Source organism: Pelodiscus sinensis, chromosome 7 (assembly GCF_049634645.1).
Source record: "Pelodiscus sinensis isolate JC-2024 chromosome 7, ASM4963464v1, whole genome shotgun sequence".
NCBI lineage: Eukaryota > Metazoa > Chordata > Testudines > Trionychidae > Pelodiscus > Pelodiscus sinensis.
In genome coordinates, this window is record NC_134717.1 from 33324199 (window position 1) to 33336789 (window position 12591).

Genomic DNA, 12591 nt, shown 5'->3' on the forward strand with positions numbered 1-12591 from the left:
AAACAGGAGCCGGTACTTGGGGGGAGCCGGCTTAAAAACTGGTTCCACCCAGCACCAGCTCTCCCCCCCCCGCCATTGCCTCTATTAGAGGCAGCGGGGGGACGGGAGGGTCGTGGAGGTGAAAAGAGGAGGCTGCTGCAAAGAAGCCTCTTTTCACAGTGGGCCGAGGCTCGCCATGGCCATGGGCAGAGGCTGCTCTGGCAGTAGTCCCTGTGTGTGGTGCTATGAAAAGAGGTTGCTGGACTCAGCATGAGCTGGTACCAAAAAGTCCTGGGCTGCATTGGTCCAGGACATTGTGCTTCTTCATTTTAAATGCAGAGAGTCCAGCAGCTCTTATTACATTTAAAATGCAGAGCTGTAGCACAGGTGGCTTCCAGAGCCAGCATGAGCCAGGACTTCTCAATCCTGGCTTGAGCTGACTCCTGAAGCTATCCCCGCTGTGGCTCTGCAGAGCGGTCCTATCAACTAATCGTATAGTCAACACAAATTGTATCAACTACATGATTCTCCAGATTACCGCAATTTAACATCCCTACTGTGACCCCCTTCAGACAACAAAATGTATTACACCACCCTAGGAGGGAGGAGTGGGGCCTGAGCCTCAAGGGTCAGTGGGCTTAGGAGGGTCAAAGCCTAAGCTGTACCACCCTGGGCAGAGCAGGGAGGGACAAAGCAGAAGCAGGAACCTGTAAACTGGATCCTTCTGCTTGGGGCAGAAGCCTAGCCTTGGACAGTGGGCCTCAGGCTTTGCTTTGGTCTCCAACAAGTCTAAGCCAATTCTGGAAACCCCATTAACCAACTTCGGGATCCCAGCCCACAGTTTGACAACTGGTGGCTTAGAGTAGACTTTGAATGCCAATGAAGTTTTGGATGTATACTTGCTACAGAACCACCCCATGTACTGGTGATGTAAGAGACACAGAGTGCAATCCTGAGCCTACTGACATCAATGGCTTCAATGGGAAATATTGTCACCAATACCACAATGAAAATGATAATGAAAAAATATTACTGATTCATTTTTAAAAAAGGTTGGTCATTCCATTCTAGTGGGAAAGCAGAATTTTAAAAGGTAGCTTTAACTAACAGAATCTCTTTTGCTTTTCAATAAGAAATAAATGGATGCAGAGACTGATGAATGATGATGCAAAGAAGAGGCAATGAAACATGCTACAGAATAATTAAGGCTACTGCTATTATACAGCAAAGATATACAAGAAAATACATGTTTTTACTTCATTCAGAGCTTTTCAAAGTGCTGCACTCTTTCCTTTATTATCTAGTTATATACATTTTAGAGACATGTCTAGGATGGTGTAAGTGATTCAGGACAATCCTAAAAATCAATTAGTTCTTCACTGAAATGGCTTATTTGGAAAAAGATTTATAGCTGTTGTAAAACTACAGTTATTTCAGATCAAGTCTGCTTGTTTTAAGGCAGAATTTGGCTCATTGTTAGAGCTTTCAATTTTATTTCTGAGGGGATTCTGACTGGTTGAAGATTTTCTGTTGATATATAATCTAGGTTGAATCATAGCCTAAAATGAAATCAGATTTTACCTATTAAAATCAGAAACTACAGGATACTCATTTACAAAAAGGTAAAAATTTTAACATCTGGGTTATTCAAATGACAATACACACATTAGATGTAGCATTTCTCAGACTTAAACACAGGGTTAGACATCAATCTCAGCAGTGCAGAAATGAAAACACTACATCACCATGGCATTTCTAGATTATTACCTGATAATGTCTCTTAGTATAGAATGGAGCTCCTTCATTTCTGTAATATCACTGAAACTAGGAAGATGACCTCCTAGTGCTTCACAGAATCTTTCTGCCTCTTCCCAGGTCCTGATTCTCCGCACTCTTTCCTTATGAAAGACCTGCAAAAAACCCCCAAAGTGACAGCATTCAGTGGCAGCACCATTTAGTTTCTATCATCCTACTCAAATATGGGCACTATTTATAGGAAATTATCTTCTTCCCCAGAAAGAAATGATTAAGAACAAGTTTAAAATCAAATTCTCTATTTAAAAAAAATGGAATTATCCTCCCCACCCCCTGTTTTATTTGCGGCAATCACTGGAGTCTCTGGATTTTGGGGTCCATATATTGTTGGTCTACACTCAACTAGATGGTACTTCTCCTCTTGTCTGTATGTACCATAAGAATTTTGGAAAACTGCATTTGGTAAATTCCAAAATGTCAAGCAATGTTCTAAATAGGAAAAAGAAAGACAAACATATGGATTTTGGTGACTATCAGAAAAGCAATACTAAAATCAGGCCAACAGAATGTTCCAGTGAGAGAAAGCTTTCAGCCACCCTCTGCTGCTACCTACTCCTAGGATGTGCTAATGCAAATGCACATATTGAATTAGCTCTGTAGCTTTCCATTTTTTCCCCCTCCCAGGAAAAAATGCTGTCAAAGTGTTGTTGCAGTTGCACCTTTTGTCCACCCAGGGCAAAGTGGCACACAACAGCAGCAGCTCCCAGCAAAAAAAAAAAAAAAAAAAAAAAAAAAAAATCCCTTTACGCCACCAGGCTGGAAGCCTCCTTGATAAGAGCCTCCTAGCCAGAGCCTGCCTCTAATACCCCACTCCTTCCAGCACCCCAACTCCCTACCCAAGCTCATCACCTCTTCCTGCTTCAGGTCACCATCCAAACCCCACCCACCCCAGGTCAAAACTCCATCCCAGACCTTGCACCCCTTCCTACAGCCCTCTCACAGGCCAGTCTCCTCTCTGTGCCCATACCCACTCCTGGATGCTGCACCTCAATCCTCTGACTCAGGTCACAACCCCGTCCTTTACCCAAACTCTCTCTCAGACCTTAGTCTCCCTACCCCAGACTTCCATCTGCACCCAACCTCCATCCAAATCCTGCACCCTTCCATAGAAAAGTGCAGCCCTTGAGCACTTACCAAAAACTTTAGAGTGGCCCCTCATCAAAAATTATTGCCCACTCCTGGGCTAGGAGGATCAGCCAGGGCCTACATAGGGGAAGCTCCTTAACAATTCCTCCCTGCCTCTTGCCAAAAAAAACCCTGTTCCATCCTTTTCCCCACTTAATATCCAACAGGCCTCCAAGCTGACAGCCAGGCTCTCTCTCAGCAACTTACTGTTATCTCTCTCGGCTCCCCCATTACTTCTGCCTCCCCCAAGCCTTTGCACTGCTTCTGAGGGGTGTGGAAATATGGTTTTGTACTGTTGTTTAAATGAATTATTACTCAAGAGTTGTGTCTCAATATGCCTAGTAAGGAATCTATTTGTCAAAAAACATTTCCTGAATCTTTTTTGTTGAACCTATTGTCACAGATCTACTTGCTGACAGGTAATCTGGAATAAATTACCAAAATGATTGAAACTGGAATGATTATACTGAATTATTCTGACAAATTATGAAGATTTTTGCAGAATTTTAAAATATTATGCACAGCATTTTTAATTTTTTTGGCTTACAATTCCACCAGCAGTAACATATCACAGGCACAAATTCACTAGATCATTGCACATTTCCTTTTTCATGTAAGCCATTCTATCCTCCCAACTTCACCATTAAGCCCTGCTATAGCCAGCCTACTCCCACCTATGTCCTGAGCCCCACTCTGGCCAGCTGGGTTACTTCCCTCCACCCTACTCTCAGCAGCCCTTCCTCCCAGCTCTATCCAACCTCTGAGCAGGGATTCCACTCACACTTTAAAAAGTTGGATGCTCAGATGGGCTGAGAGCTGGGCAACAATAATATGATCTCCAGTTTACTGTCTAAAATTTATACTGCATCCGAAATAGTGAATCCAGAAATTAAGAGGTGTAACTCAACCCATTCTTTTTAATGTGATTTGATTCTCAGCAATTCCATTAAGATTTTTAAAAGGAAAAAAAAAAAGAGTGTTTCTAAAATCAAGATCAATGAAGCCATTCTAGCTAATGGATAATTGACTCAGCAATCTTAAAACAGCAAATACAAATTGGAAATTTGTCTATGCTGTTTGGGGCACAAGATCCACATATTCCTGTAGCCTGGATGAAGAATCAAATCTCCCCATCCATGGCTTCAGATGGTGGTACCCAAGGAGATGTGAGAGGGAAAAAGCTGCATAGTGACAAGTGCCTTCTTTGTGAAGCTGTATAACAGCTAAGCTGGAATGAAAACACTCCTTGTTAGTGTCACCAACAGCACTAGACTCCTGAAAGGGAAGCAATGGCAATAATGCTAGCATGGAGAGGATTGCATGCTGCACCTTTCAAAGGATGGTAGAGTTGATAAGTCCAGTGTGCCTTGCCTAAGAGCTTTTGGAGGAATTTGGCCAGAGTCAGCAAGAATTTTTCTTTGGGCTTCTGGTGCAGTATGGTCTCTCTGAAACTTCCCATAGCACTGCTTAAAATCACAAACTGGCCATTAACATATACGTACAAATGGCTGCAAGAGAGGAATTATGGAATTTAATGGGAAGATGTATTTTACCTTGTAACAGGCAAGGCCTGATCCATTTTTCCATCCAGGAGGACAAGGGTCAGTTGGCTTAGGAAGTACTTCTGGTTGCCTGGGAGGCCCTGTATAGTTCTTGCAGATAGACAAGGCTGTAAAGGTTTTACAATCCTTGACCTCCCATTTTCCAAGAAATTTCCCACTCGACATTGCTACACATCCTCCTGGAAATGCTAAGATTTTAATAAACAAAGACAACATTTAAAATCTCCTTGCTGATTTTCAGAAAGTCCACTGGTTTTTTAATTACTGTTGTACCAATCTTGTGAAATACAAATGCACCTTATCATGGTTATTTATTTTTCTTAACTATTAAATATTTTACCTGGCTGTAAGGAATTCCAGTTTGCATACATCACAGCATTTTTTCTCCCATCTACATCACCCCAGGTATACTTTCCCGAACGACTGATATCTTGTAATCCTGTCCAGAAGTATTTGTCTTCACTTTTACTGTATTTTCCAATCAAACTATTTATAAATTCTTGCTCAAACCTGTAATAGTCACAATGTATTTTGAAGAGAGAGGTTACAAGGATATTTCCAACTATTAAATCAATTTCAAAATGAAGGGATATTCTCTTCACTATGCAGATGGGTAAGTCCAAATGGCTATAAGAGGCGGTTGATGCATACTATACATTAAGATCATATAATTTCTAAATATGCAAATTTGAATTGCTTAAAATATATTAACAGCTGATAATGACTAGACAGGTGGTAAGCAGACACTACGGCCTACCATGTATATCACTCTTGTTTGAATGTTACTTTGTCCTCCCACCACCAACTGTTATGTCATGTAAACCTAGCTTATGAGCTCTTTAGGGTAGAAACTGTCTTATTACTTGTCTTTACTGTACCTAACACCTCTTTGATTAGAGCACCTAAGATCTAATGTAATACAATAGATAGATACATGGCTGTACCTGTTCATTATTGTAAGATTGCACTGAGCTCCAAATGATACTTTATTGTTATGGATCTTGTAACAGAAGTCTCCGTGTCTCTGCCATCCCTACAAGTTTAGAGAATGAAACATTTATATTTTTGCAGGCAAGTTCTGACAGTATGTTCAACCTACTTCCCCAAAATAAATCATTACACCACTGCTTGATGTCCATGCACAAACATACTACTTAAAAGACCAAAGGTCAGGGTATTACAAATTTTTCACCCTCTCAGCCAGAGAAGAAAGAACATGAGCACTATCCTACACCAGATCCCTTTACTTTAAGTAAATGTCATGATCAAGCCCCAGGCCTATAGCATTTGGGAAAACAAGGCAAAAGAGAATACAGACTCAGGAATAAAAATGGACCATTGTGTGTGCAGCACAGTGTAGGAAGAGTACTGACTACTGTTTGTCAAACATTGATACTAGAGCGAAATTCTGGCCTCACTGAAATAAATGGGAATTTAGCCACTGACTTTAATGAGCTTGGGATTTTTAAGATGTTTATTTTTAAAAATGCAATGGTTTGTAGCATCAATTTATGAACAGACTGGAATAGTGATTTAGAGGGGAATAGCTCATTCAGGAACATGGCGGGGGGAAGAGGTGTTGTGCTAGGCATCAAGAATGTATTCACATGCTCTGAGATCCTGAAGGAGGTGAGAGTCACATCATTTGAAAGTTTCTGGTTGAAGACAAAAGAAAGAAAGAAAAGTCAAGGGTAATATCATGGTACGGGTTTTACAACAGACCATCAACTCAGCCGGCAGAGGTAGAAGAGGCACTCATAACAAGTAACAGAAATATTCCAAGCACAAGACCTATAGTAATGAGACATCTTAACTACTCAGACATCTACTGGAAATATAGCTTGGAAGAACACAAAATATCCATTAAGTTCTTGGAATGTATTGGGAACTATTTCTTACTTTAGAAAAGTAATGGGAGAAGAAGTGGGGGAGGGAGAAGAGGAAGGGGCAGCAATTTTAGACTTAATTCTGACTAACAAGATTGGATTCTAAATCCCATTGATTTAGACTCCTAAGTGCCAAATTACTTTTGAAAACAAGAGACTTATGCTCCTAAGTCAGTTAGTCTTTGCAATGCTGAATGTAGCAATGCCTAAATACCTTTAAAAATTGAGTCCAAATATATAACCCAATTAATTTTAAACAAGAGAGAAGGGGCACAAGCTAGAATAAGAAAATAATATTTTGCTAAATTAGATACACTGATGTCAGCAGGACCTAACAAAATTCACCCTAGGGTGCTTAAGGAACTAGCTGAAGTGATCTTAGAACCATTAGTGATTTATCTTTGAGAATTCACAGAGGATGAGTAAGGTCCCAGGGGACTGGAGAAGAGCAAACAGCACCTGTCTTTCAAATGAGAGGACCCCCAAAAAAAAAAAAAAAAAAAATTATAGAGCAGTCAGGAGAACTTCAATACTTGGAAAGATATTGGAACAAATTATTAAACAACCAATTTGTAAATACCTAGAGTAAATAGGATAAGTAATAGCCAACATGGATTTGTTAAGAACAAACCATACCAGACCAAATTTCTATTCTCTGATGGGATTACCCTAATGAACCAAGAGGAAGCAGTAGTTGTGATATTACAATCAAGATAAGGCTTCTGACACAGTCCCACATCAGCAAACCAGAGAAATGTGGTCTAGATTAAATTATTATACGTTGAGTACATAGCTAGTTGAAAGATTGTACTCAGAGTAATTTTCAATTGTTCACTGTCAAGATTACAGGGTGTCTTTAGTGGGGTCCTGCAGGATGACAGTCCTTGTTACAGTACTATTCAGTATTTTCATTAATGACTTGGATAATTAAATGGAGAGTTGGCTTATAAAATTTTTGGATGATCCCAAGCTGGGACTGAGTGACAAGTACTTTGAAGAACATCAAAATGACCTTGACAAATTACACAACTGGTCTGAAAGCAAGATGAAATTCAACAAACAAAAAATAAATATACAAAGTAGTTCACTTAGGAAGGGGGAAAAAAAAAAAAATCACATGCACAACTAGAAAAAGGGGAATCCCTAGCAAGTAATACTGCTGAAAAGGAGCTAGAAGTCATAGTGAATCACAAATTGTATACGAGTCAACAACATGATGCACTTGCAAAAAAGACTAATATAATTCTGAGATGTATTAACAAGAGTTTCATACATAAGAGACATGAAGAAGTTTTCCCACTGTACTTGGCACTGATGACGCTTCAGATGGAGTACTGTGTCTAGTTCTGGGAGACACACTTTACAAAGAATGTTGACATACTGGACAGTCAGCGAAGAGAAACAAAAAAAAAGGAGGAGGGGGCTAAAAAAACCTATGAGAAAAGGTTATAAAAACGGATTAGTCTGGAGACAGAGACTTGGGTCTGAGTGTAAGGGCTGTTTTAAAAAGGATGGAGATCAATTGTTCTCCATGTCCACCCAAGAAGTAATCAGATGAATCTGCAGTGCAAGGGTGATTTAGATTAGATATTAGGAAAACTTTCTGACTATAAGGATAGTTAAGCACTGGACTAGGCTTCCAGGGAAGGTAGTGAAATCCCCGTTACTGGAGGATTTCAAGAACAGATTATACAAGCATCTGTCAGGGATGGCGTAGGTATACAATGGCCTGACTCAAAGGGGTCAGGGCTGGACTAGATAAGGTCTCAAGGTACCTTTCAGTCTTACATCATTGTGCTTCCATCATGCTAACAGTCTCTGCAGTAGCAGTTTAAAAATACAAGAAGGATGTGCAGAAAGACACCTTAGAGCACGAAGGTGTTCTTTATTGGGGATTCAAGTTAGAAACCATTTTTTAAAATCAGAAATATCTTAGCTGTCTTACTAATAAGATAACCCCTGGGTTATTAAAACTGATTTACTTTATAACATCTTTGCTATATATTTTGGACTTTGTTCAGGTGGGAGAACAAATATAGGCTAGTTTCACTTATATTTCTCGTCACACTCTAATACAGCTTCACTTCTAGGTTTTATTTATTTATGAACCAGCACAATGCCTTAGTTCTGTGTGTTGCAAACACTAGACGGAAATGTTTAAATACAAACAAAAACTGCTTTTATTGAATTAAAACAAAATGAAAACAAACCCAAAAGGGAGTTAATGCAAGCATCTATTAACGTTAGGGCTTCTAAAATCCATTTTAAAATAAAGAAATATGTCAGAGCTTACATGTTGAACCTAAATTGCCTGCCAGCATTTCAATATACTTCTCAATAAGCACAGGGGGTAAGACTTATAAAAGATAATCCCTAACCAGTTAAGAGAATTTTAAATGAAAGTAAGGTTTGGGTCCAAACTACTTGAATGTATCTTTTAAAAGCTAGAAGTATTCAATGTTTGAGACATTCTTTTAAAACTTAAAAACTCCAAAACAGAAGAAACAAGGAGTAATTTTATGTAGGCAACATTTTTACACTAAAGTTAAAAAAAAAAAATCACAGTTTTTAAAATCATTGGCATTATAAATTATTACCTCTTTGATGAAACAGTGTTTATCAGAGATTGTTTCATTCAAAATCTCTCCTTTTTTCATGCATACATATTTCAGTTTCTTTTCACAAGATTTGACTCTCCACCGACCCAACTATTAGAAAGGAAGGAAAAAAAGGGGATAAAAGACTCCTAAAAGCTTTCAAATTTGAACTTTTTTAAACTTTGGTTTAAAATCATTGCTATGACGTAGACATAAGCCAATTTAAGTTGTGGGGACTCCTCCAAGCTCAATTAGCCTTTCCTGGCTCTTGCTTCTTTAAAGATTAAAGATTTTCCTGGCTACTAGCTCTGTAAAAAGCCTGCTTGAGGGATCTTGGTCAGCCAGATGTCCTGCTATTTCCTTCCAGTACACTTCTCAGCTGCTCTTTACCAAAGAATTACATGGATACCTCATTGCCTCCAAGTTGACCAGGGTCTCCTATGACCCTCTTGAAGACACCAATTCCACTGGTCACAACAGAAGTGGCAACCCCTTGTTCACCACGTATTTCCCACCAGAGGCTCAGAGCTCAGTGCACAGAACTGACCGGGTGAGGCTGATTAATCACCTGTGAAGCTGTGCTGCCCCACAGCTTAGAAGGAACACTGGTTCCCACAAACTCCAAACCCAACTGCCCTTTCCCCATGTGTTGTTACCTCAACACATAATGATGCAATGCTACCCAAACACACAAAATGAAGTAAAATTCCATAATTGAACAAACAAGTACAGATAAAAACTTTGATGGAGAAAAGTCTGTAAGTTCAGAATTTGCTCAAACAATTGGTTTGGATATGCATGAAGAAATCTAGATGCTATAAAAATCCATGACAGCTCCAGCCAGGCCCTAAAGTCTTCCTCCAGGCTACCTCTCCCTCCTCACAGGATTCTATTGCCCCCCTTTCATGAGTATGTGCAGGATAGCTGCTGGATCTGTTCCAGGGGAAAAGCCATAGCCAACTCCCTACTCTGGCATCTTTGTGGTGTTATCAAGATTTCTCTCTCCCTCAGTCACTCCCTTTACTATTCTCTACCAGCCCTGGTCTCTGTCCTTCACTCCAAGTGTCTCAGTACCTCTTCTAAGAAGGAAGGGTGGACTCTAAGTTGCTCACAGAGCTTCAAGCTTCTGGGGGTTGACTGAGGCTGGTTCCTCCTCTCTATAGCTCTACCTGCCCACCTCCTTCCCTCTTATCCCTCTGTCACCTAGACATAAAAAAAGAGCTGGTAAATGGTAGCTCATAGGGAAGAGCAGGGCTGAAAACAACAACATGGAGAAGCAACTAGCTGCTCTTCAACAGCAGCCAAATCAGCAGCTGTTAGTGGCAGAATCTGAGAATTTAAAAACATGTTTTTTCCATTCCCTTGCAGCCCATGATACACATAGAAGACTCATGACACAGTATAAAAAGCTTGGATAAATAATTTCAAGCAATCTTCTTTTTTTTAAAAAGTGTCAAATAATAATTTCTAAAACAAAGATTTGATTTCATTATCCCTATACTTCTGTGTATATCAAAGATGAATCAGTTGTATTTGGGTGTTATTTTGCTCTCAGCCTTTGCATGCATCACATAAGACTATTTGATTGAAAAACCACTCAGTTCTTACCTTTCCTGAATAGGATACACAATTCGGAGTGCTGTTAAAAGGAATTTTTGGTTCATTCTGATCCCAATAAGTGAAAACTACTTTGGACCCATCTGACCATTTAAACAAAGCTGGAGTATCCACATTCATGAAACCCGTCCATATTTCCTCTTTAGTTTCTAAAAGTTAAAATGGTGATTAAAAGTTTTAAAAAAAAAAACCCTTACAAAGTCAGATAATTGCAAATAAAAACAAAAAAAATTAACTTAACAGCATGCAAAAAAACCAGTATAGAAGCCCTCCAAAATGTGTTATTTCTTAGTCTGCACTGCATTTTTCTCAAATACCCATTCTAACAATGAGATCAAGGATCTGAGACTTGAACAAAGCATTTTTAACAATCCTATTTTTATTATGTATGATTATATGCAACTGCTTGTTTGTGACATTTACACAAAGAAGCAAAATTACCACTAATCCAAAATAATTCTCAGTATTAGCAAAATGAAGTATGCAAGTATGAAGACTAGAATAGAGTTCTACTAGCTCAATGACCAATAGTCACATAACTCAAGTAACTGCTTAGATTTGAATGAAGAACTATCATCATCCTGTGTAAAACATCAAAGAAAACACAAAGAAAAAATAAGCCACTATAAAGCAGAGTAAGCAACCCTGAACAACTTTTGAGGAAACTATTTTTTTCTCCAAAGAGGCTGATATTCACAGGTCAGTTCCTCAGCTAACATTAATCAGTTTACTCCCCTGAAATCAACATACTATTACTACTGAAGACAATGGAAATCTACCAAGATAGACATACTGAGGAGCTGGCCTTATAGCTCTCTCTCAACCTGCTGACAGTAAATTTCTGGGCTCCTACAGTTATTGTTCATTTTATTCTTCCAACAAAATTAACATGGTCCAACTGGAACTGCATTGAAATAGTCACTATGATGATACATGAGTGGAAGTGAGGTCACTTCCTGACAGTTGGTTACAAACCATAATCTATTAACTCCATTTAAAAGCTAAAAGCAAATTTGTGGTAATTTAGCATTTATAGCCAGCAGCACTTAAACACTGACCCTTTATATTAACTATCCAGACTTACCATTATGAAGCTTTGTAACAATCAGCTCAACATCTGCTAAAGAATGCATGCTAATGAGGTCACTTTTGTTTGCTTTGCACGACTGATCTGCCATATTCCAAGAAGCTTGGTTATTCATCAGCATATAGCAAAAACCACTGTATGGAAGCCAGCCTGAATCACATTGAGTCTCCAAGTACCTCCAAACATCTGAGAATGAAGAGAACGTGCCATGTGAGTTACACGGATTATCATCAAAATTTCAGTTTACACAATGTTTTCTTGCAGAATCTCAAAGCTTCCAAAACAGAGCAAATAGAATGTGTTCGCCCAGCAGGTAAATGTTATTATTTCCTCCTTCTCTGACACCAGTGACCCATATTGTACTCTCTGATTCAAGACGACGAGGGGACCATTTTAAAGGGTAGCTCCCCAATGGTATCAAATTGAAAGAGATCCACTTCAGTGTTACTGTTCAAGTTCTCGTCTCACAGCACAGATATTGCCCCAAGCAAGAAGTACACAGAGGAAACTCCAGTCTCTACAAGAATTCCTGTGTGTCAGACACTTATTACAAACATCAATGACTTAAAGTAAAACGAGTAATGTTAATAAAATCAAGAGCGGTAATGTTAATAAAATCAAGTAATGTCGCTCTTACAATGTTAGAATCTAAGCCAAGGATCAAAGAGAAACATTTGGGGCTTGCATTAATCCAGCTATTGTAGGAGGGGAAAAACTAGAATAGTGATTAGTAAGATTTATGAGTGGTAGGAAAGGGGCATAGAAACAAAAGCTAGTTGCAGTGGGAAGTAAAAGTTATTACTCTAACTAAGCAAAAGGTGTTTGTTTAAAAAAAAAAAAAAAACCCCAAACACAACAACAACAAAACCCCAGCCACATCTTCCCTCAAAATTACATTAGCACACACAGCCAAGCAGCTAAAA

At 39.1% G+C, this 12591-nt stretch overlaps 1 protein-coding gene across 2 annotated transcripts in view; it reads right to left on the reverse strand.

Moving 5' to 3' along the window:
• The window catches only part of LOC102461834 (secretory phospholipase A2 receptor), a 191163-nt gene that overhangs the window by 52391 nt on the left and 126181 nt on the right, over window positions 1-12591 (reverse strand). For both annotated transcript variants that reach the window (XM_075933483.1, XM_075933486.1), the window contains 7 exons: window positions 11666-11854; window positions 10573-10730; window positions 8965-9075; window positions 5426-5514; window positions 4822-4991; window positions 4473-4669; window positions 1747-1889 (listed from right to left, as the gene is read on the reverse strand). In XM_075933483.1, the coding sequence (XP_075789598.1) occupies window positions 1747-1889; window positions 4473-4669; window positions 4822-4991; window positions 5426-5514; window positions 8965-9075; window positions 10573-10730; window positions 11666-11854 (1057 nt within the window). The remainder of the gene's footprint in view (window positions 1-1746; window positions 1890-4472; window positions 4670-4821; window positions 4992-5425; window positions 5515-8964; window positions 9076-10572; window positions 10731-11665; window positions 11855-12591) is intronic.